Raw genomic sequence first — 21001 nt, 5'->3', positions numbered from 1 at the left:
GTCAGCAACTTGTGATGAGGATTGCAAATCACATGCGTTCCCTCCAACTGTATGGCTGCACCAAGAGACACGTAGATAGATCTGTGATCACATGTGTGATAGATCTGTGATCACATGTGTAATAGATCTGTGATCACATGTGTGATAGATGTGTGATCACATGTGTTTCCTCCAACTGTACGGCTGCACCAAGAGACATGTCAATAGATCTGTGCCCTGGCCTCTATGCTCCCGCCGTTATTTTAAGAGCTAACACTTGAACATCCATTTGCATTTTGGAAATCACTCACATCTGGAAATGGGCCCAATACTGATAGAGTTTTTTTTTTTTTTTTTTTTTTTTTTTTTTTTTTTTTTTTTTTTTTTAAACTGTGGGTATTATTTCTCCTAAAGTTAATTGATGATGCAGCAGGGTCCAAAATGACACACGCTGTTTTGTGGACTCCCAAGGTTTGTTTATATCATCGAGACTAAGGAGGATAGGTTTCCCTCCAGGAAATGTTATTCTAGGGGTGGAGACAGTTTGCCCAGCCAGGAACTTCCCCACAGCCACATGTGGTGGGTGGAAAGGCAACAGCTACCCCTACAGGCACAGTGCCAACCCAGGGCCACTTTGACCCAAGGTGTGGGTCCATCAGAGGAGAGCAGTACCATGTTTTTTTCTCTTGGCCCTGGATAGGTCTGAATAGATTAAGTCAGGCCCACTGAATTTATCAGATGTTGAGAAATGTACCATGGAAGACCTGGAGTGTTAAAATACTGACATGTGCCAGGCAGGATACATGTGCTTTTGCAGTAGTGTCCTAGCTATCATAGGTAAAAGCAGCAGCCTTTTTATTGTGCTTACTGTCCGTCTCACAGTGGGGAGTTCATATATGGTACTTTGACTTGTGGCTGGGGAGGTTATAGGTCTCAATGAGGAAGTAAGTTCTATAGTTTTAATAGATGCATGTGATGTGTCTGTTCAAACTGCCTTTAAAATGTGTGTTTACTGCTATAAATGAGCCCTGTTGTCAGCCTTACCTCATAACCACTGCTAATGCTCTGGTTATGAGGAATAAGTGACTGCTTAAGCACAGTGATGCTGTGGCACAGTAGCCTAATTCTCAGCCACAGGTAGACATCTATAGTCTCCTCCTCCAAAGCTTAGGGATCATTGCCAAAGGGGACTCTGGAAGAACGTAAGAGCCAGAGGATGAGTTTCCTACAGAGAAGGCCTATAAGTAGATAGTAAACAACTAAACCAGCTTCAGGAAGTCCCTGAAACTGACAAGATTCATTAGATTCATGCCCCCAATCCTCCACCCCTACCTTCACGAGATTAAGCAATAGAGACTGCTTAAGAGTCATTCTCAGACTAGCTAAGTTGTAAAGAAGACTGAGACCTGACCAGCTGCATGGAAAAAAAAAAAAAAAAAAAAAAAAAAAAAAAAAAAAAAAAAAACAGAAACCAGGCAAGTTGCCTGGGAGAGGTTTGGAATCACTTTGAAGAACACTCTCCCATCTGTTAAGCTGTCTGCAGGCTTCACAGGAGACTTCAGGTTTCCAGATTTTGTGGCCAGTCTCCAGTGCAAGGGTGGCCTTTGGTGATATAGCTATCTTTCAGTTATTTCTGCTCCTGTAAGCAACCGGTAAACCTCACCGTTCATCAAGTCAGACTGGGGTGGTATCTGTACTTTGGTCTGTCCTGGGATCCTATCTAAGGAATGTAACTTCTCCCCAGGAAAAGTCTTGTCACACAACACACCTGGGAACAGATGAATTTTATGAAACTGGAATTCCATTTGGAGTAAGAGTTAAAATTGCTGAGTAGGATATTTGCCTGACGTGTGCTACCCTTAAAAAAACAGTAAGGTATGGACTTAGAAATATAGTATATGAAATGGAAGGCTGATTTGTGATCTGTCAATCCTATGTGCTTGGATATCTCCTGTTACTTTTTCTGTTGCTGCTAAAATGCCCCCCCCCAAATAACTTAAAGGAGAAAGGGTTTATTTTAGTTCACAGTTTGAGAGTGAAACCCATCACAGTAGGGAAGTCACTGAGGCAGGTGCTTCGAGCAGCTGGTCACATTGTACCCACACTCAGGAAGCAAGAGTGACAAATGCTAGAGAAGAGAGTTACACAGATAAAGTTAGGCCATGGGGGCAGCTCAGACCAGGTGGTGGCTCAGACCAAGTGATGGAGGTGCAGGAGGCTTTGTACCAAAATCGGGCCTGAGGAGTGAGACGTCAGGGCTGATAAAGAGATAAGCTTTTTATATTTTTTTAATATATACTGCAACAGGTCTTTCTACAGTCATTAATCCTTCACAGGCATGTTCAGAGAGTTGTCTCCTAAGACTTTAGATCCTGTCAAATTGACAATCATTACGAGCCACTGCACTTTGTATACACTGGATATCGAATCCTAGTCCGATCAGAGTTTCTGGTAAAGTGACAGAGCAATCAGATTTGAAATGTGTGGTGACTAGAGCAACCAAGCCATCTTTAACACCAGCCCAGGGCACTGTTATTAAGTACTCACTTCAGTGTGTCATGTATGACTGCTTGAATTGCTAGGGGGAGCTCATAATTACATTAATTTTAAGATCCAAATAAATCTTGTCTTTTTCTAAGCCTTAACAAGACCTTATAATGTAGATAAATTTGGGACTGATTTATTGGTATTTGTTAGGCTCTCATACCAATGACTGCAGCTCTCTGCATTTGTTAGCCTGAGTGATCAATCTGAGTGACAAGGGACAGAAGCAAAAGACAGGTGTGATTGTATGAAAATTATTTGGGGGCTGTGGAGAGGTTTGGCACTGTCCTTCCAGAGTATCTGGGTTTGATTGCCAGTACAACTGTATGTAATTCTAGTTTCAGGGGGTCTGGTGTCTACTTTGGCCTCTGTGTACACTAGGTATGCATGTGGTGCATAGACATACATTCAAGCAAGACACCCATACACACATGGTGATGATGATGGCGGTGGTAGTAGTGGTGATGATGATGATATCGTTGTTGTTGTTGTTGGTGGTGATGATTTGGTCCAGGTTTATCCATCTTGTTAGAGCTGCACCTAACCATATTGACAAGATTCTTATTCCTGCTACACTATTTTGTGAGGCTGTGTCTTCTGAAGCGCACATTGTTGTGACTGATCTGAAGTAAATTTGTGATATAACTTCTCATCAAAAGACAGGGAAAGAATAGGTCAGATATGAGGGGGCCTGAATAAAAACTGATATCTTATGATAACAAGGATGAGATTTTCCCAATCTTCAAGAACATGAAGAGCCATTAGGCTGAGGGTGATAATGAAGTGTTTCTCAATTGTCACTGACCTCCAGGGAGAGGAAATAACGTTGATCTACAGCCTGACCTGGTGTATTAAGGAGGAGAAGAAGGAGCTGGATGTAAGCATTCTGAGGGAACAGACAAGTGGAATAATGCTGTAGGGTCCTGAAGCAAAACCCCAGCATGCACACACACAGTGAGCTAGCACCCGCTCTCTTTAGCACAGTAAACTCCTGTTAACACTTGCAAATTCTTAAGCCTCTTATTTACCAATTTGAACTATTGCAAATATTGTGGAGAGCCACTTTGGCACCCTTGGTCAGCTGGTGGTGGAGAAATATTAATTTTTCAGGATACCTTGAAGCTGACCTTAGGCAGGAAACTGGCTTTTGTGCTGCGCCCCTTAAGGGCTAGAATTAAGCACATTCGCATCTGAAGTTCAGAGCAATTCACTTAGGACTGTAACCTAGGGACAAAATATCTCGGACAAAATATCACATGGAATTCATTTTGTTTTGAGCAAGGAAGCATTTAGGATTCTTAATGTGAGCTAATCCAGTATAAGCAAAGTGGGCGGGGGAGTTTCGAGGAGAGTGCACAGACTCTTTTCTCTTTATACTCTTGCTTTGACGAGTGCAGATTGCCCTATGGTTTGAGTAGAGGAGCAGCTCCATTCCATCGCACGCCTTAAAAGCTCACCAGCTCTGAGCCTCTGCACTTACACCAACTGAGGGGCTGCATTTTCTTAGTGTTACTCATGGTTCTCAGGAGGCTTACCCACGCTGCATGTTAAGGAGATAATTTGCTTGTCAGTTTTCTTTTTAATTAGCCTCATGGTTGGAAAGAAAAGTTATATGCCCCATTGTTTAACCAATCCAGTAGCCTTTCCATCTTCCTCTATCAGATATAGTATCAGATTGAAAACAAAGAGATTAAAAACAAAGCCTTAACACAACCAGGAAAACCACTTTACGCCTAGTGAAAACACTGAGAACTCACTGGAACAAAACATTTTCCATCCCCTCAAACCTCGCCTCCGGAAAACATTTTTTTTTTTTTAAAGTTATCCTTTTGTGTTCGTGATAGTTAGGGTATATCCTCTCAGGGTGTGGATAAGGTCAATATAGAAGACTTATCTGGATTGTCCACACAGGGTGGGTACATCGAGTGGAGGGCATTGATTAAGATGTCACTCACTAAGATTCATGTTCATTCCCAGGCTCTGGGACCATAAGAACAGACAGAGCAGAAAGAACCCAGCTTTCTGCAGGTTTGTCTTCTACAAGAGGCTGGTGACAGAATAAAGGAAAAACTAATATAAAAGCCTAGGAGTAAGCAAACAGGTAATCACAACCTAATCGGGGTGCTGTGCCTTGTTTGACTAGGTAGAGATACGAATCTTAATTCTGCCATTTCCTAGCCACATGATGTGGGGTGAATGATTTCTCTTTGAGCCCCAGTTTTCTTGCCCACAAACTAAAGACATCTATTGCCTAAGATATATAACCTTTTGACAAGACAGCAAAGGCAACTCAGGGCTTTGCTGCAGGAAATACTCTGCTATTCAATATTGCTAAATTATTATTTCATTACTGAGCTATGACCATAACTGTCTGTTTCATCCATGGTGTCTTCTGCTTGGGCCAGGACAGTGTTCTCTAAGCCATAAGATCATCTTTTGAGGATTGGACCACGGACTTGTATTCCAATAGCAGAGGTTAGGTTGATTGCCTCGGCAGGATTGTCTGTCAACTGGGCTGTCCCAGTGAGTACATGGAGTCCCAGTAAGAGAACTTCTGCCCCTCCAATAAGTCACACACTTTCTCTTTCAGGCCCATCCTGTCTTCTTTGGAGGACATTTGGACTCAGAGAAATAGTTCTGGAGGAGGTTTTTTCACCCTCCCCAAATGTTAGGTCAAAGCATGAGACGAAAACAGCAGGCTTTGCAGCTGGGAAGCAGATGTTCACTGCTCTGTTCACAGTCACAGGGGCATGGATGGGAAACAACAAAATTCCCTTCCAAGATGGAGCTGCATCTGAACCACCCTGGGACCGGGGCGCTTTCCCTTACTTCTTCCAACGGGGAACTGGGGGGCAGGAAGTTTTTCCCTAGCTCCCCTCCATGCCCCCACCAAGCCCCAGAGCCTTCCCACTTACTTGGCCTATGGAGAGGAGCCTCAGGGAAAAGGATACATGTTGGGCAGCTTTGTAGAGTGTGCCCAAGTGCCAGGCTTCTCAGCAGCTGGCACATGGCTATGCTCAAGTTGGTTGAGCTCTGCCTCCTAGCGGCCTCTGCTCCCAGCCTCAAGCCTTCTCCACCTCCATTCACAAGGTTCCCCCCCCCCCCCCCCCCGGCATCTCTGTGATTGGTCCCCCTGCCTGCCAAGGTCTGTCTTGGATACAGTTCTCTTTTTTTGAGGTCACAATTTAGGAGTTTTCTAGCTGTTACTGAGAGGCTCTAACGGCTATTTACACTTCATACAATCTGATAGAAACTCCCAAATCAGAACATTATATGTGTAGCTACTTGTGAAGGGCTTTATTGATCGATGGTTGGTTATAAAATTGTTCCTTCTGACTTGATTTATAGATATCTTCATGAATATAAAGAAAGGTTTACTGGACTTGATAAATTGTGCAAGCTTGAGGAACTAGGGACGTGGCTGCTGATGAAGGACATGCCTGGTGTGTTAGCAAGAGGACCTGAGTTCGGATCCCCGGAACCCACAGGCATGATGGCATGAGTCTGCAACCTTAGCCTTGGTGGTCCAGACAGGCAGAGATCCCTGGAGCCAGTCTAGGCCAACTGATGAACTTCAGTTTCTATAAGAAACTGTCTAAAAATATGAGGTAGAGAGTGACTTGAGAAGATGTCCCATTTCAACCTTTGGCCTTCTCACATATGGATGTGTGTTGCACACACATGCACAAACACATGTATACTTGCATAAAAACACACTAAATGACATTCATTAAACAGAGTTCAACTCTATGAGTGTGTAATTTTCCAATGGGTTTGAAGCACAACATGAAAGTTTCACAGAGACCGACTAATATCTGGAAAGCTTATAGAAATTGATGTTCACAGTTCCATCTTTTAGTCTAGCAGCGTTGGCTTAGACTCATATCTCACTTTTTACAAATATCTTGTGTGTGTGTGTGTGTGTGTGTGTGTGCACTGTGTATGCATGTGTGTGAGTGCTGTTGGTGTGTGGATGGATATGTAGGGGTCTGGAGACAGCTGTGGGTATCAGTCCTCACCTTCCATCTTGTTTTGAGGTGGGTTGTTTTGTTGTTTGTTATTGTCTACGCAGGCCAGCTGGTTGTTCAGCTCCTGAGAGTCTCCTGTCTTACACAGCAAGACATTTCAAGGACAGGAAAGCCAGTAGGTTTGGGAGATAGCCCAGATGGTTAGCGCTACCTGAGCAAGCACAGGAGCCTGAGTTCCATCCTCAGCACCCACTGAAAAGACAAATGTAGTGCAGAGTTCCAAAGAAACTGTTACCAAGGTGAACCGTGCCTGAGGAAAAACAATGTTGTTTGCTCTTTGCCCTTCACATACATATGCATGCACATACACATGTGTCATGGGGTAGGTCATCTTGGGGGAAAAGGTTAAGTTTGCTTTACGTATGAGGAAATGTGTATAAAAGTATTCGGTGGCTAGAGAGAAGCAGAGATTGCTCATTTCTACCAAGATATATTCGTCTTTGTCTGGGCACCCAAGTGAGTTTTTTCTTAGCTTCCATTAGACTGAAGAATGTTATGTGACTAATTATCTTCCATGGAGAATGACAGGAAATGATGTCTGTCACTTCCAGGATGTGTCTCTAAAAAATCAAACTGCTCCATACTCTTTCTCACTGAGCTTGTGAATGGCAATTATCATGGGCTCCTAGAGGACACCACGGTCACAGAATAGAAGCATCTTGAGTCCTTAAGTAATCACATGGAAGAAAGCATCTCTGCTGACTTGAACGCTGAACTAGAAACACAAGAGTATGAAGGGATACCCTCCCATGTGTCAACATTCCTGTCTATTTGTTATTGCAGCTTAGCATATTATACTCTAACTAACAGTGGCTTTTGGTTAATGTCACAAACCTTCCCACTGATTAATACTGCTTACTTTTCCTTGGTCTCCCCTTACACCTTATAAGGGTCATACATCCCAGTGTTATTTCAGATTTATTTTTCATTCTGCCACCCTCCTGGGGAGACATAAATGAAGTTGAAAGTGTGACTGGGTATGAGTACCATGACTTCATGGTGAAGCAGGACCAAGCTGAAGTGACCACACATGAACCACGTCCCCGTCTCTTTTCAAGTCTGGGTGCAGATAAAAAGTGGGTGGACTTCAGAGTGTGCTGTGTGAGGATACTCTGTGACCTTGGAGTTGGACCATATTGAATTAGTGGTGGGATCTAGCCTGACTGTGTTATCTTAGAAAAAGTGTTTGGTCTACGCTAAGAGGTATCATGGACGTGCACGTGAGAACATAGATCTGTAGGCGAGACGAGAGTCTGTCCCTTTGCAGAGAGATTTGGAGCTCCTCAATCTGGAGGTTGGGCTCAAGACTGACACACAAGCCAGGTTCTCTGATCTTTGTCTCCATCTTCCTGAAGGATTTTATGTTTGCTTCCCACCTTCACTATGCCTTTGTAGAAGAAGGCGAGCACACTCAGAAACAAAGACATCCAATGGCTGGACCCGCCAGCCGTTGCTATAGAACGCCCCAAGAAGGAGGAGAGGGGTTTTATCTGAAACTCAGCTTCAATGGGCAGTTCTATGATCAGACTTGTGGGGCATTTCCTGACCTGCACAGTTATGGGAGCCTGGTTCTGTAGAACTGGAAGCCTGCTGGCAGGAAGCCTGTCCCCCTGAGCCTGGCTTGGCTGCTGTCCTTGGAGGGTTGCTGGCAGAGGCTGGTATGTAGGGTCATCATGGATGACAGATGAAGGTCCCAACCCTGGAGCAGGTGTTTCTAATGTTACACTGGCCACAAATTCAAGCTTCTCTTTCATTTATGTATTTATTTTCATGCTTGCTCCTAAGTAAAATATTTCACAAGTTGCTGCCTCAGCAGCACAGTTTGGATTTCGGAGTGCAATTTCCATTCCAACTACCTCTGAGAGAGCTGGTTGCCTGTCTCAGTGTGGGCTGTGGGGAAGACATGCATAGGTGATTTCTGTTATTGAGCCTTAGGTAGGGTAGCCCAGAGTCCAGGAGAAAGTATTACATGTATATCACTTTCTTGACAGTGGGCGATTGGGAATGGAATTTTGGATATCTGACTGCTGGTCATTGCATTAGGGGGGACCAGATGATCAGTTTCTTCAACTCTTGCATTCTCGTCTTTTCTGTCGTAATTACCACGTATACTTTTATCTGAGGCTTAGAACCTGGTGGTTCATCTGTGCAGTGGCACAAGTGCCTGCAATGTGCCTTGATTACCCCTCCCCCATGACACAAAAATAAATAAATAAAAAGAAGAAAAAAAAATCTGGCAACCCTCGGATCTGTGCTCTCTCCCCTGGTCCTTTGGAAAGTCTGTAATGGCTTTCTACTGTCCTCACCTGGCTTGCCAGACCTCGATGGTCTGCCCAGAAGCCAGCAAACAGAAAGCAGCCATTTGTTTGTACCAGCCTTCCTAGCTGGGTTAAAAGGCTCCTGAAAGCAGGGACCATGTCCATCCGGGTTTATACCGCAGGAGCAGGGCCTAGCTTGATGCTGGAGAAGTTGGTACACTTCTTTTGAATGACCTACTGGTCTCACCTCTGCTGCTTGCTGTGAGTGAGGTTTGCTGTGAGTGGTTTCATTTGGTTCCTATCCTAGGTGGGGTTTTCTGGCAGTGGAGAACTGGCCAGAGGACCCGTGTACCTTAATAAGAAGAGTGTTCAAGGGGACCAGTAAGATTTTTTGGGGCGAAATCAAAGATGCACTTGATTTTTGCCCTGTTTGTTGGCATAGGGATTTGCTAAAACCACTGGAGTGACAGGAGCCTGTTTTGTTATCCACAGTGACCTCTTCCTTCTGTGAAGGAGCTAATGCTGATGAAGGGACTGTTGTCAGGTCCCCCTAGAGGGTTTTAGGAGGGGGTGGTCACTAACACTGGATAGAAGGGCTGTGCTGAAGTGAGGAGATAATATTCTTTCGTAAAATAAATTTTGGCTGTTTATGGAAAAGAAGTATTCAGATTCATTTCATAGTCTTGTGAAAGTTGCTTTAGGTTCGTTTTCTTTTCAAGAAACGAGCCCATTCTTTCTTTATCGTGCCTATAAATGTTTTTATAAAGAGTGAAAGGGGTATCCCTGAATAGACTTTCCTATAGGGCAGAACTATGTTACAAGTTTTTATATTTTATTTTCAAAGTGTCTGGATCAAACTTAGTGATAGACAAGTGCTCTGCCATGGAGCCCCATCTCCAGCCCTGTGTCAAGTCTCTGTAGGCCTAACACCTAGTGTTTATACACTTCATTATTTCTCTCACCTCTGGATTTGGTCTCATTTCCACACGATTCCAGCTGTTACGGCTGCCTCTGAGTCCGCCTTGGGCCAGCTGCCATTCAGTTTGGTGGAAAAAGTTAGAACCAGATTTCAGTTCTCTGTGAAAACAACTTCCTTTTCTATCTCATGCGGCTGACGGAGTGACTGGATTTTCCTCTTTTCCATGAATTGTGTTAACTTCCTGCACAGGAGGCCAGGCTTTGCCAACACTGGCTTAGGGTGGCTCCCCAAACAGAAGGACTTCTGATGAAAGAGCCCTAGGTAGGATGAGTGTTAGGAGAGAGGCCCTTCAGAGGGATGCATTTCAGTACAGAGTGCGGTGCAGATGGTGAAGTGGACGTCGGTAGAGACATGCTTCGACTGGAGACGGCTTATTTTACACACACAGGTTCCTCGTTTTAGGAACTACATAGACTGCCTAACAGCATACAATCCAACCAAACCCAGATGGAAGTTTTATTCTGATGCTACATGAAATGTTAACAGATATTTTATCAGTAAGGGGTTGGTCACAAAAAACTGAAGAACAGGAAGATATGTTCTTGTTGTATGCTCAACTCAACTGTCCAGAGGCTGTTAAGGAATTCTAAGAAATCCTTGGTGGGCTTAGGAGGCCGTGTCCATTGGTACTTTTAGAGCCTTATAACAAACACCATTTACTCTTTCTACCTTCATCCGGATGCTCCTGCTCTGCAGTCCTAACCCTCAGTGGGATGGGTTAGTTTAGAACACGCTCTGTTTATAAGAAGTACAATGATTCGAGTGGGTTACACCAAATGCAGTCTAGCTTTGAGTGTAATGCAGATGAAGGAAATCGGGAGACATTTCTACACTGTGGAGCGATACTATTCGATAGTTGTCACAACGTTCACTGAGGTCAAGACAATTATTACGTCTTATAGCTATGCAGTAGAAAAAATGATCGTATAGAATATAAAACAAAAACAAAAGAATACAAGATAGAATATACCTAGTAAATAGTTTCATATGTTCATTACTAAAGATATACATATTAGAGTGGCACTATATATTTGTCAAAGTTTTATTTTTTTCTGGTGATTGGAATCAAGTACAGGATCTGATACTAAGGGTTGGGCATGTGTGGCAAGGTTTCTACTACAAAACTATGCCTTTAGCACGATTCACCAAAGCTTTAATGAACTAGGGATGACTCCAGTGCTGGAGAGAACAAGATGGTGAATGCTTAGGATCAGTTCACTCAATAACTATCTAATGAATGTCTAATATGTTCCGAGCTCTGTTCTGAGAAGCTGAAGGTAGCAAATAAACACACAATGTCATGTAGTGTTAAAATACGGCCAAGAAAGGTATAGCAGAATAAGAGGTCAGACTCTGTCTCTGTTTCTGTCTCCCCCTGCCTCTGCCCCCTCTCATGTACGTGTGTGTGTGTGTGTGTGTGTGTGTGTGTGTGTGTGTGTGTGTGTGTGTATGTTTGCACATGTGCATGTGTGAGTGTTTTGTTTTGTTTTTTAGCACACAGGCACAGATGCATGGATTAAATTATGTGGCCAATTAATATTATGTCAGATCTGGGCAGGGAGTGTCAGGCCAGGGTAAGTGAGTGTCAAGTATTTAAGGAGTCTTCCATGAGAAATAGCAGGACGGTTACTGTGGTTACGGCAGAAATAGCAAGGACAGCATTAGAGGATGAAAGGAGAGAAAACAGACAAAATTATGGAGCACCTTGCACACTGTGGCAAAGGAGAAGTGTGTGTTTGGAAGGAAAGGATGGGGGGACCTGGGACTGTGGATGGTTCTGTGGCGGCTGCACGGAGACTCACAGGGGGGCAGGTTTAGAAGCAGGGGGTTGGGAGGCCACTCTGCTAGGTGAAGGATGGTGTTGGTGTGGCTAGGAGAAAAGGCAATAGGGTCATGACAAGTGGCATTGTGAATGCTGAGCTCCTATGTAACTGATGGTTTGAATGGAGAGGGCAGAGGGGGAATCAAAAGGAGCACAGGGTCATCAGTGACACTGGTGCTTGATCTTGCTTGGCAGAAGAAACCAGCAGTGATCTTAGATGGAGAAGAAGAGCAGATGGGACACTTGAAGAAGCATTGGCTTATTAGATACATGAATGCAGTTACATAGATAAGTGTTCTGAGGCTGTGAGGAGCAGATAGAAGTATGAAATTGGCAGTATATCAGTGGCGTCTCAAGCTGTGCCTTGGCTAGTGTTCCAAGGCTCACTAGAGAAGTGAACCAGGGACTGACCCCTGAACTGTTACCACTCAGTTTCTGGGAGTCAGGGGAGCCACAGAAGAGATGGACAATGTTATCAGGGTATGGGACAGTCTAGGTAGAAAGTGTTCCAGAAACGCAGCTAAGAAGGTGTCTTAAGGAGAGTCATGGACCATTGAAGTGTCTCTGGAGCAAGAAATGGCCTTCCTTTAAGGAGTCTCAGCACAGAGAGGGGTTGGGGTGGGAGTAAGGAAGCCCATAAACCATGATAGGGTAGTGCAAACTGTGCCTAGAGATGTAAACATATTTCTGGAGGTGACTGGACACAGATTAAGAACCCTCCTCAGAAAATTCACAAACACCATACAGAGTTAGGATACTGGTATACTCTGGGATTCTGGTAGCTTGGAATGACAAGTAAATTAGGAGCAATAAAACCTCAACTTCTTTTTTTATTTTTTTCTGCCTTTTCTTATGTATTTTACCTCTTAAATTAACATCTCATTTCTACTGTAGCCAGGGCTGTCAGTTCTCAGCACCACGGTGAGATTATTTTTATAAGGACAATAACACATTCTACCAGTGCTGCTGTATTTTCATTACAGAATACTCCCCCCACCCCAGCTGTAGCTCTTTTGGTAATGTTTTAACTTGATGTAATCACTGTGTGTAGTTGTATAGGCCCTTGATGTGATACGTGACCCCACATCTAAAATTGCAAGGCAGGCTCTAAGAACTTTACACATATGAAATTCATTTCACTTTTAAAAACAATTCCAGTGTCTTTACTTTCTCTGTTTTTACCTTCCTGAACTGAGGTACGGTGAAGTTAAGTAACTTCTTCAAGGCCACAGAGTAAAGGACAGAATGGACCATGTGGTATTGCTGTACTCAGTCCTACTATATTACACATTCTCTTTGGATGGCCATCCTTAGTGAGCCATCTTCAAGAGACAGGCTGCCTTGGATTTTAACCACGCTTTTCAAAAGGCCGGGCAGCTGTGTTTCCTGTTGTTATATTAGAGTGGGTCAGTAGGACCCAGAGAACTGGAAACTGGATCCAGATGTGGGGAGGGGGGTTATTTTAGAGTTGCTCTGCTCCCTGATGGCCGCCCACAGGCTGATGCTCAGCCAGTGCAAGTATGGGGAGGGTAGAGTCCTTGAGATGGAACTTGGCACTTCATGAGTCTCTAGTATGAGTGGTGGCTCATGTCTTCCCCCTTTAACCACATGGATGGCACATGAGATATGACATATGAAAGAAGTATATAGAATAAACCAAAGTCGCCATGTTCAGGAATGTCTGCTGTGCACGAAGAACTGCTCTGTGTTTCCGGGCTGTGACTTCTTGGAAGCTAAAATAATACAGTTCAGTTCCTGAAAACTTCTTTGAGAGGTTTTGGTGCTCAAACACCGGCCAGTGTGCGATACAGGAGACATGAAGTATCTCAGTGCCAGCAAAGGGCAGCTGGTTTGACCTCTAATTTTTTTCTTCCCATCATAGGCTAACTTTATTTCCAAAGATGGTTCTGTCTTTCTTCCCAACACCACTGCAGTTGGCTCACCCGAAGGATGGGCATCTGGAGACATCATTTCCCAGGCATTAAAAGCCTTTTCTTTTTAGTAGCTTTACAGTTCTGTCTCTGATCAGAAAGTGCCTGAAATAAAGTATGTGCCACGCTCTTGTCTAGCATGAAGAAGACACAGGAGAAATGACTTCTGCTATGATGTTTTCAGGACCAGAATTAGAGTCCCTTCCCCAAAGCCCAGAGTCCTACACTTTACAACATTTTTCCCCCTCAAGATGAACCTGTTTTTGTCTATGTTCCGTTCTCATTAAAAAACTGACTATGTTTTCAGGAAAGCTCAGGAGATTTGGTTTTCAGACTTGTTGGTTATTTCTACAAATGGCAAGAAGCTGGTAGGAAATGGATCCCCCTTCCCAGCCCTGAATCCCCTGTCAGCTGTATACCATGGCCACAAATATGTCTACTTAAAAGGAAGGGAAGATGTGTGTGTGTGTGTGTGTGTGTGTGTGTGTGTGTGTGTGTGTATGTGTGTGTGTGTGGTAGCACTCTAGAGAAGATGACAATCTTCTCTGTTAGAAACATAGGCTGTTTCCTATGGAGGAAGGATTTCAAGTGGCCAGAGAAGAGCTTCAGGCTAGCTTCCTGTGAGCCACTTCCTTTAGGCTGATCCTGATCCCAAGCCAAGGTGAAGAGAGAGGAATTTTCCTCACACCAGACCCCAGATCTCTGATAACTCACTGGCCATCAAAGTGTTCGAAATGCTATAAAGCTGAGGCCACAGTGAGCCCAAGGCTCTGTTGACATGAGAAGCTTATGTCACAGCTACATTGGGAAACAACAAGACATGATGCTCTCGCTGACACCTCCGAAAACTTTCAAACACTCGAATACTAAAATTCCCATGAAAGAATTAAGTTGTGTACAGTATCGGGGCGATCACGGTTTAAAATAGTTGACACTCAAAGTTGTCTTTTCAGGACAAGCTTGAAAAGGATTGAATTGCATTTGAATTTTTACTTTTAAAAACATAGCAGTCTTTTACTGAATTTCCCACTAAGTATGTAAAAGCTTGGGACACTTTTCTCCTTATCTACCAACCCAGATGAGTGAAAGTACAAAAATTAAGCCCCCAAGTAATCCAGAAAAAGAAGGTTTTGTTGGCTGGTTTTATTAGCTTTTCGGTCATGACTAGCATGGAGGAATAGGAAAAGTTTAGAGAGTACAACACTTTTCTTGTGTCTAGTGGTGATTTCTTTTAAGTGGAATATTTTGCAATTACACTACACTTCAAAACAATTGATCATCGTGAAAAGTTAAAGAGAAAGTTTAAGGAAAAATGTTGAGGAAAATTTCTGGCCTGGAGGTCCTGGAGGAGAGGAGAAGCATTGTAAATTGATGGACCAAGTTTCCACAGGACCCTAACACCATTCTTGCCTGAGTAACCTGGTACCTTGCTAGGCCCACATCAGTCTCTCACGTGGCTAAAGCCAGGTCCCTCTGAACTCGAGCTGTGCCTAAAGCCCCGCCGCTCATCTAGATGGAGTTGGTCCCCAAGCTTTCTCTACCTGCGTAGTGGTCAAACACGGTGGGCACGTATTCCTCTGGGAAGGCGTCGTTGGCGTAGCTCATCAGCAGGCAGGTTTTCCCCACCGCGCCGTCCCCGACCACCACGCACTTCAGGATCCTGTTCTCCTCGCGCCCAACCGCAGCCGCAGCTGCTGTCAGTCCCCTCTCTGCAGCTCATGTTGGCGGCTCCCGCAGCAGCTGCTGGGGCTTCTGCAGTGCATGGAGCGGTGGCACCGGGCCCCAGGCTGGAGCTCAGGCGGCCTGACGGTGGCTGGCCCGGCTCGCCCGGGCGCAGCCCAGACCACACCGGATCCGGGCCGCTCACCATGCTGGAGAAGAAAGTCACTCTCGGGAGGAGGGATGAAAAGGGTCTGTCCCTTTTCTCCCCAGTCCCAACGGAGAAGTAGAGTTGGAGTAGAGCTGGAGTTAAGGAGCTCTCATTTCCACAGACTTCCCGGGACTTCCTGGCAGTCTCAGCAGCCCGTGAGAGCTCACTCTTCCCCTCCCCATCCCCAGCCTGGCTGATGACATGGTGGGATTTTAGATAACTCCTGCCTGGTTTTCCACCACACAGCTAATATGGAGGCTTTTAAATGGTGTTCCCCCCCTCCGTCCCCGCCCCCCCGCGCTTCCTCCAGCTTGCGGAGTGTCAGGAAATCGTGGGTTTCCTGCCTGCATTCCATATTAGGATCAGTGGGCCGGGAAGGCGGCAACAATGGGGCTCTGTGCGTGTGTTTAGACTTCTGGGGAACCAGGCCAGGACACCGGAGAGGGAAAACACCAGGGGTCCTGTAGGCAGCGTAAGCTGTCAGACTTCCTGCTTTATCCCCTGCTAGCCAGGCTGTTGGCTTGCGGCTGGGAAGAAGCCAGAGAATAAAGGATGGGAACTCCGGGGAGTACTGTCTGCCGCGGAAACCGGGGAGAGGACCGAAATTGGGAGCCCGAGGGAGCTCAGGGAACCGCGTAGGGATGCAGGCTAACATATGACGTCATCCATCCCTTCCTGACTCGCCAGTTCAAAGCAAATTGAAAACCTACAGTTTTTTTTTTTTTTCTTTACTTAAACGAGAAACTCAAGTAACTCCTTTCTGCAACAAGGAAGGAAATCTTCCAGAGTCACGCGGTTTCTAAGGGGTCGGGGGGGGGGGGGACTTTGTGCAGGTGTGATCAACTTACAAGTCCGCGTTTGAGTACAATGCTCAAATACACATTTCAGTTCCCCAAAACATCCCCAATTTTTTTTTTAAAACACAGAAGAAATCAATCAGATGGGTATTCGAATTTTATCTTATGCATATTCACACTCGGGGAGCGCCGGGGGGGGGGGGGTGCGGGGAGGGAGGGAAGGAAGGAGGGAGGGAAAGGAGGGAGGGAGGGGAGAGAGAGAGAGAGAGAGAGAGAGAGAGAGAGAGAGAGATAGAGAGAAGAGAGAGAGAGAGGAGATGAGAGAGAGAGAGAGAGAGAGAAGAGAGAGGGGAGGGAGGGAGGGAGGGAGACAGTGCAGCCTTTTGGCCTTTATGCTTAGAGGCTTCCCTTGTTCTTTGAATCATCTCCCCAGGGTCAGCCTGGCTCTCCTCAAGACACAGGAGCAGCCTCAGAACAAACTCTATTTGATTAATGAACTTGTCTTGGAAATGTGGCCCTGCAAATGGTTTTGAAAAATGGAAAAAGAACTTTGCTTTTCCTACAAGATTTTGAAGATTGCAGATTATCTAAGGGCTTTGAGCATCATGGCTTGGTTGGGGAAAAGTCAGCTTCAGTCAGTGGCTGTCAGTAACCTGCATACCCACAAACTCATGTGCTATCAAGTAACAGGGTCCAGATTTCTTCTGTTTTGAAGAGTGGCAATTTCCAATGATGCTTGGTGTCCCAGCATTTCTTTTCTGGGAAGAATAACATTTCAGTTAGGTGTAGACATGAGTCAGGGACATCATGTTACCATAACAGAGCTCAGAATTTGAAATAACCCTTCCCTCTCCTTCCTTCCTTCCTTCCTTCCTTTCCTTCCTTCCTTCCTTCCTTCTTCCTCTTCGTCTTTTTCTTTTCTTCTTCTTCTTCTTCTTCTTCTTCTTCTTCTTCTTCTTCTTCTTCTCTTCTTCTTCTCTTCTTCCTCCTCCTCCTCCTCCTCCTCCATTTCCTCCCCCTTTTTCTCCTCCCTCTTTTTCTCCTCCTCCACTTCCTCCTCCCCCTTTTCCTCCTCCCCTCTTCCCCCTCTTCCTTGTATATCTTGTATATAGCATTGTTCTTTTTATTCAGGGTTGTTCCCGATTGAACTGTGTGCACACCATGACTGATGACTGTGGCAGGTGAGGAATGGACATGGAGAGGACAGCTCTGACTCTCCATTTTCTTTAGGAAGTGACTCTTTGCTCACGTTCACTGGCCAGAACAAGTTGCTTGCTCATATGGGCTCAACAGAAGGCTCATATCGTCCTACCCTGGGCTGGGAAGGAGGTACCACATGCTGATGAACAGCCTGAATGACAGACGGAAATTGATTATTTGGCTGTACTTGGAATGTGGATGGTTCATATGAAGCCACGTTGTGAAGCTTTTGGAGGCCCCCATGGCTGCCTGTAGTGGATGCAATTTTATTTTCAGTTAGTCTTTCTGGGGAGCCCAGGGTATGTAGAATAAAATTGTAATTTAGAAACTTCTGTTGTACTTCTGCAGAAAACGGCTTCGAGGATGAAGGAGGTAGTCAAATGAACCTGTGCAGTTTAGAAGGTGGATTGATTGGCAGTACAAATATCCCCTCTCCCCAAAATTCACCACCCCCCAAAACCTGCTGCCTGGAAGTAAACAGGATCACTGGGGGAGGGGGAATGTGACAATGGATGGTTGGCAGAGCTGTGAGCAGGGTCTTCCTTGACCTTCAGGCTGAGATTGGCAGAGTGTGTATCTGCACACTGGATAGTGAGCCTACAGAGGTTTAGGTGAGGTTGGTATTCCTGAGTGTAACCTAAATCTTGCACCACAAGACACAGACAGTTAGGTCCATTCTCACGGTCTCTCGGACTCCGTACAAAGACCTTTAAGACACTTCAGGAAGCTTGTTCAGTTCTTCTGTGGAGTGGCACTTCTGCCAGGCTGGAAGACATGTGACTTATAGCTCTGAAGAATGTTGGTTGTATTTCTCACCATGAAGTTGTTCTATCACCATTTATTAAAATTGTAATAATTATAGAAAGAAGTTTTAAGCATTCCATTAAAGAATAACAAAAGATAAAAATTTAATGTAGATGTATTGTTAAATGGATCACATATCTGTGAAAATACATAATTTTTAATATTAAAACTTTCAGACAAGACTGGCATGAAAGCTGGGCCAGGTTGGACACTCCTTTCAGTTCAGCACTCAAGAGGAGGATCTCTGTGAGTTCAAGTCTATGGCCTGACTGTGTTCAAGCCGGTTAGGGCTGTATACTCAGATCATGTTTTAAACATAATAAAACTCTAAAACCACAGCAATGATGATGATGATGATGATGATGACGATGACGACAACAAAAACATAAACCTAACATAAACCCAAATCTTAAAAATTGAGCATTGTTCTTACAGGTCCAGGGAATTACAGAGATACGTTTGGTAGGTCAGCTAGAATGACGAGAGTATCCTTCCATTCTAAACATCTGTCTGTGTGAGTTTGGAAGTGGTATGGAGACTGCTGTCTAACATGCTCTTAGGCAGATGGACTGGCTGGTTCTCTGTCAACCTGACACAAGCTGGAGTTATCACAGAAAGGAGCCTCAGTTGAGGAAATGCCTCCATGAGATCCAGCTGTAGGGCATTTTCTCAACTAGTGATCAAGGGCGAAGGGCCCAGCCCATTGTGGGTGGAGCCATCCCTGGGCTGGTAGACCTGGGTTCTATAAGAAAGCAGGCTGAGCAAGGCTAAGAAGCAAGCCAGTTAGTAACATCCCTCCATGGCCTCTGCATCAGCTCCTGTTTCCTGACCTGCTTGAGTTCCAGTCCTGACTTCCTCTGGAGATAAACAGTGATGTGGAAGAGTAAGCTGAATAAACCCTTTCCCCCTGACTTTCTTCTTGGTCGTGATGCTTGTGCAGAAATAGAAGCCCTGACTGAGACAACAGATGTCTGGACTTTTAGGTCTTGAGCCATGGAGATGATTGACTGGTGGTTCCATTAATTATTTGGTGTACCTCACCGCTAAGTTTATCCAAACTGAACAGCGCATGGTGAAATCTTGTTGGGTGATGTTTTTTGCTTTTTCCAAGAGACCTTAATTCTCTGGCTCACTCCTGTTCTCTGTGCTTTGGTTTTGCATGAATTGCATGAATTGTCAGCTCAAACTCTCTCTCTCTCTCTCTCTCTCTCTCTCTCTCTCTCTGTCTGTCTCTCTCTCTGTCTCTGTCTCTTTCTCCCTCCCCCCTCTCTTTCTCTCTCCCTCTCATACACACACATGCATTACACATGCACACACATACACACTACATACATACACACACACACACACATACACACACATTCATATCCTGCATAAATTCTGACTCACCTGACTAAATCCAGTTTTCCTGTGACTTTAATAGAAGAAAGAACCTTGACTTCTTTCTGTGTTGTCCCTCCAGATGTTGCACAGGGAAGTCGCGTAACTGGGTCAGACCTTCTTATTCTGGGTTAGTCTTTCTGTGGCAGAGTGTTTTGGTTCCAGGTTTAGAAATGTGCAGTGTGCTATGATTCTGGTGATTCAAGGGTACCTAGAAGTCACTAGCCACTTGCATTCCATAGAAGGTCCTCTCAGAGATTAACCAGTCTTTAGCAGTGATGGGTATTATGTAAATTGGAGATGACAGCACTCCGTAATTCTAAGGCTTCTGACCCAAACATCCTTAAGATTGGCTAGGATGCTAACAGTGAACAGAGTGTTCTAGCTTAGACTGGAACTGCCCCTTCCCAAGGGGGATGAGTCATCTCCATCTGGGATGCTCATGTGTCTGTGTTTCACATCTTTTGAGTTCCTGCACTCGGCTTCCAGTTGTCTCTGGTGTCATGAGCTATGTCATAGCATATCTTATCGGCCACAGTTTCTTGGATATGATTTTAAAAACTTTCATAAGTGGATTTTTTCTATCTTGAAGACTTTTCTTTTTTTTCCCTCTAATCTCATAATTTTGAGAGAACACCATAGGCTGGAGAGATGGCGCTATGGGAAAGGTCTTGTTGCATGTGGACCAGAGTTCAGATCTCCAGTATCCATGTAAAAGCAAGACAGGCATGGTGGCTCATCTGCAACCCCAGAGCCCAGTAGGCAAGATGAGGAGACTTTGAGTAGTCTGTCTAGTTAGACTAGTCAAAATAGCAAATACTGGGCTCAAAGTAGAGACCCTGCTTCAACGTATGAGATAGGGAGGGGTCAAGGTAGCCTGTTAATATTCGCCTCTGACCTGCACACTCATGCACATGTATGTGTGCCTACACATATGAATATGCATTTGCACATGCATTTGTGTACACATGAGCAAGACAAACTAACAAAGATAATATAAGTGGGAAAGTTAATGTATAATGTGAGGAACTGAAGGGTCACTAGCTGGAGAAATAGGCTGTGCTGTGTCCAGGCAATCATTTTAATTATTATGACTTAAACACACATTGATATGGTCTTTTACAGGCCCTCAACCTATGACACACCAACTGCAGGAGAAATGGAGTCTACTGAGTGGACTCAGGTGCCTGGGAAGACTGTCTCAAATTCATCTGCATCCAGATTTTACCAGCATCAGAAAATTTCCTGAGGGTGCTGAAGGTAAACTCTTACTGAGGGCAACTTCTCTTCAGGTTGTGTCTGATAAAAGGCTATGCATTTTTAAAACTGAGTTTATAATGGGAAAATAAGCAGCCCACTAAATGGCTTGGATCTCATACATTTCACTTACACTTGTCACAGCAATCTGT

The 21001-nt window shown here is 44.7% G+C and overlaps 1 protein-coding gene across 1 annotated transcript in view; it reads right to left on the bottom strand.

The window, feature by feature from the left end:
- Positions 1-15650, bottom strand: part of RHOJ (ras homolog family member J) — a 75981-nt gene extending 60331 nt beyond the window's left edge. Inside the window, 2 exon segments of the mRNA XM_080923032.1 lie at positions 15083-15219; positions 15221-15650. Coding sequence (XP_080779158.1) covers positions 15083-15219; positions 15221-15411 — 328 coding nt within the window. The 5' untranslated portion in view covers positions 15412-15650.
- Between the last annotated feature and the right edge of the window lie 5351 nt (positions 15651-21001).

Source organism: Micromys minutus (genome assembly GCF_963924665.1).
Source record: "Micromys minutus genome assembly, chromosome: 1".
In the NCBI taxonomy this organism is placed as follows: Eukaryota; Metazoa; Chordata; class Mammalia; order Rodentia; family Muridae; genus Micromys; species Micromys minutus.
Note: the sequence above shows the minus strand (reverse complement) of the source record. Positions and strands in the feature narration are given on the sequence as shown.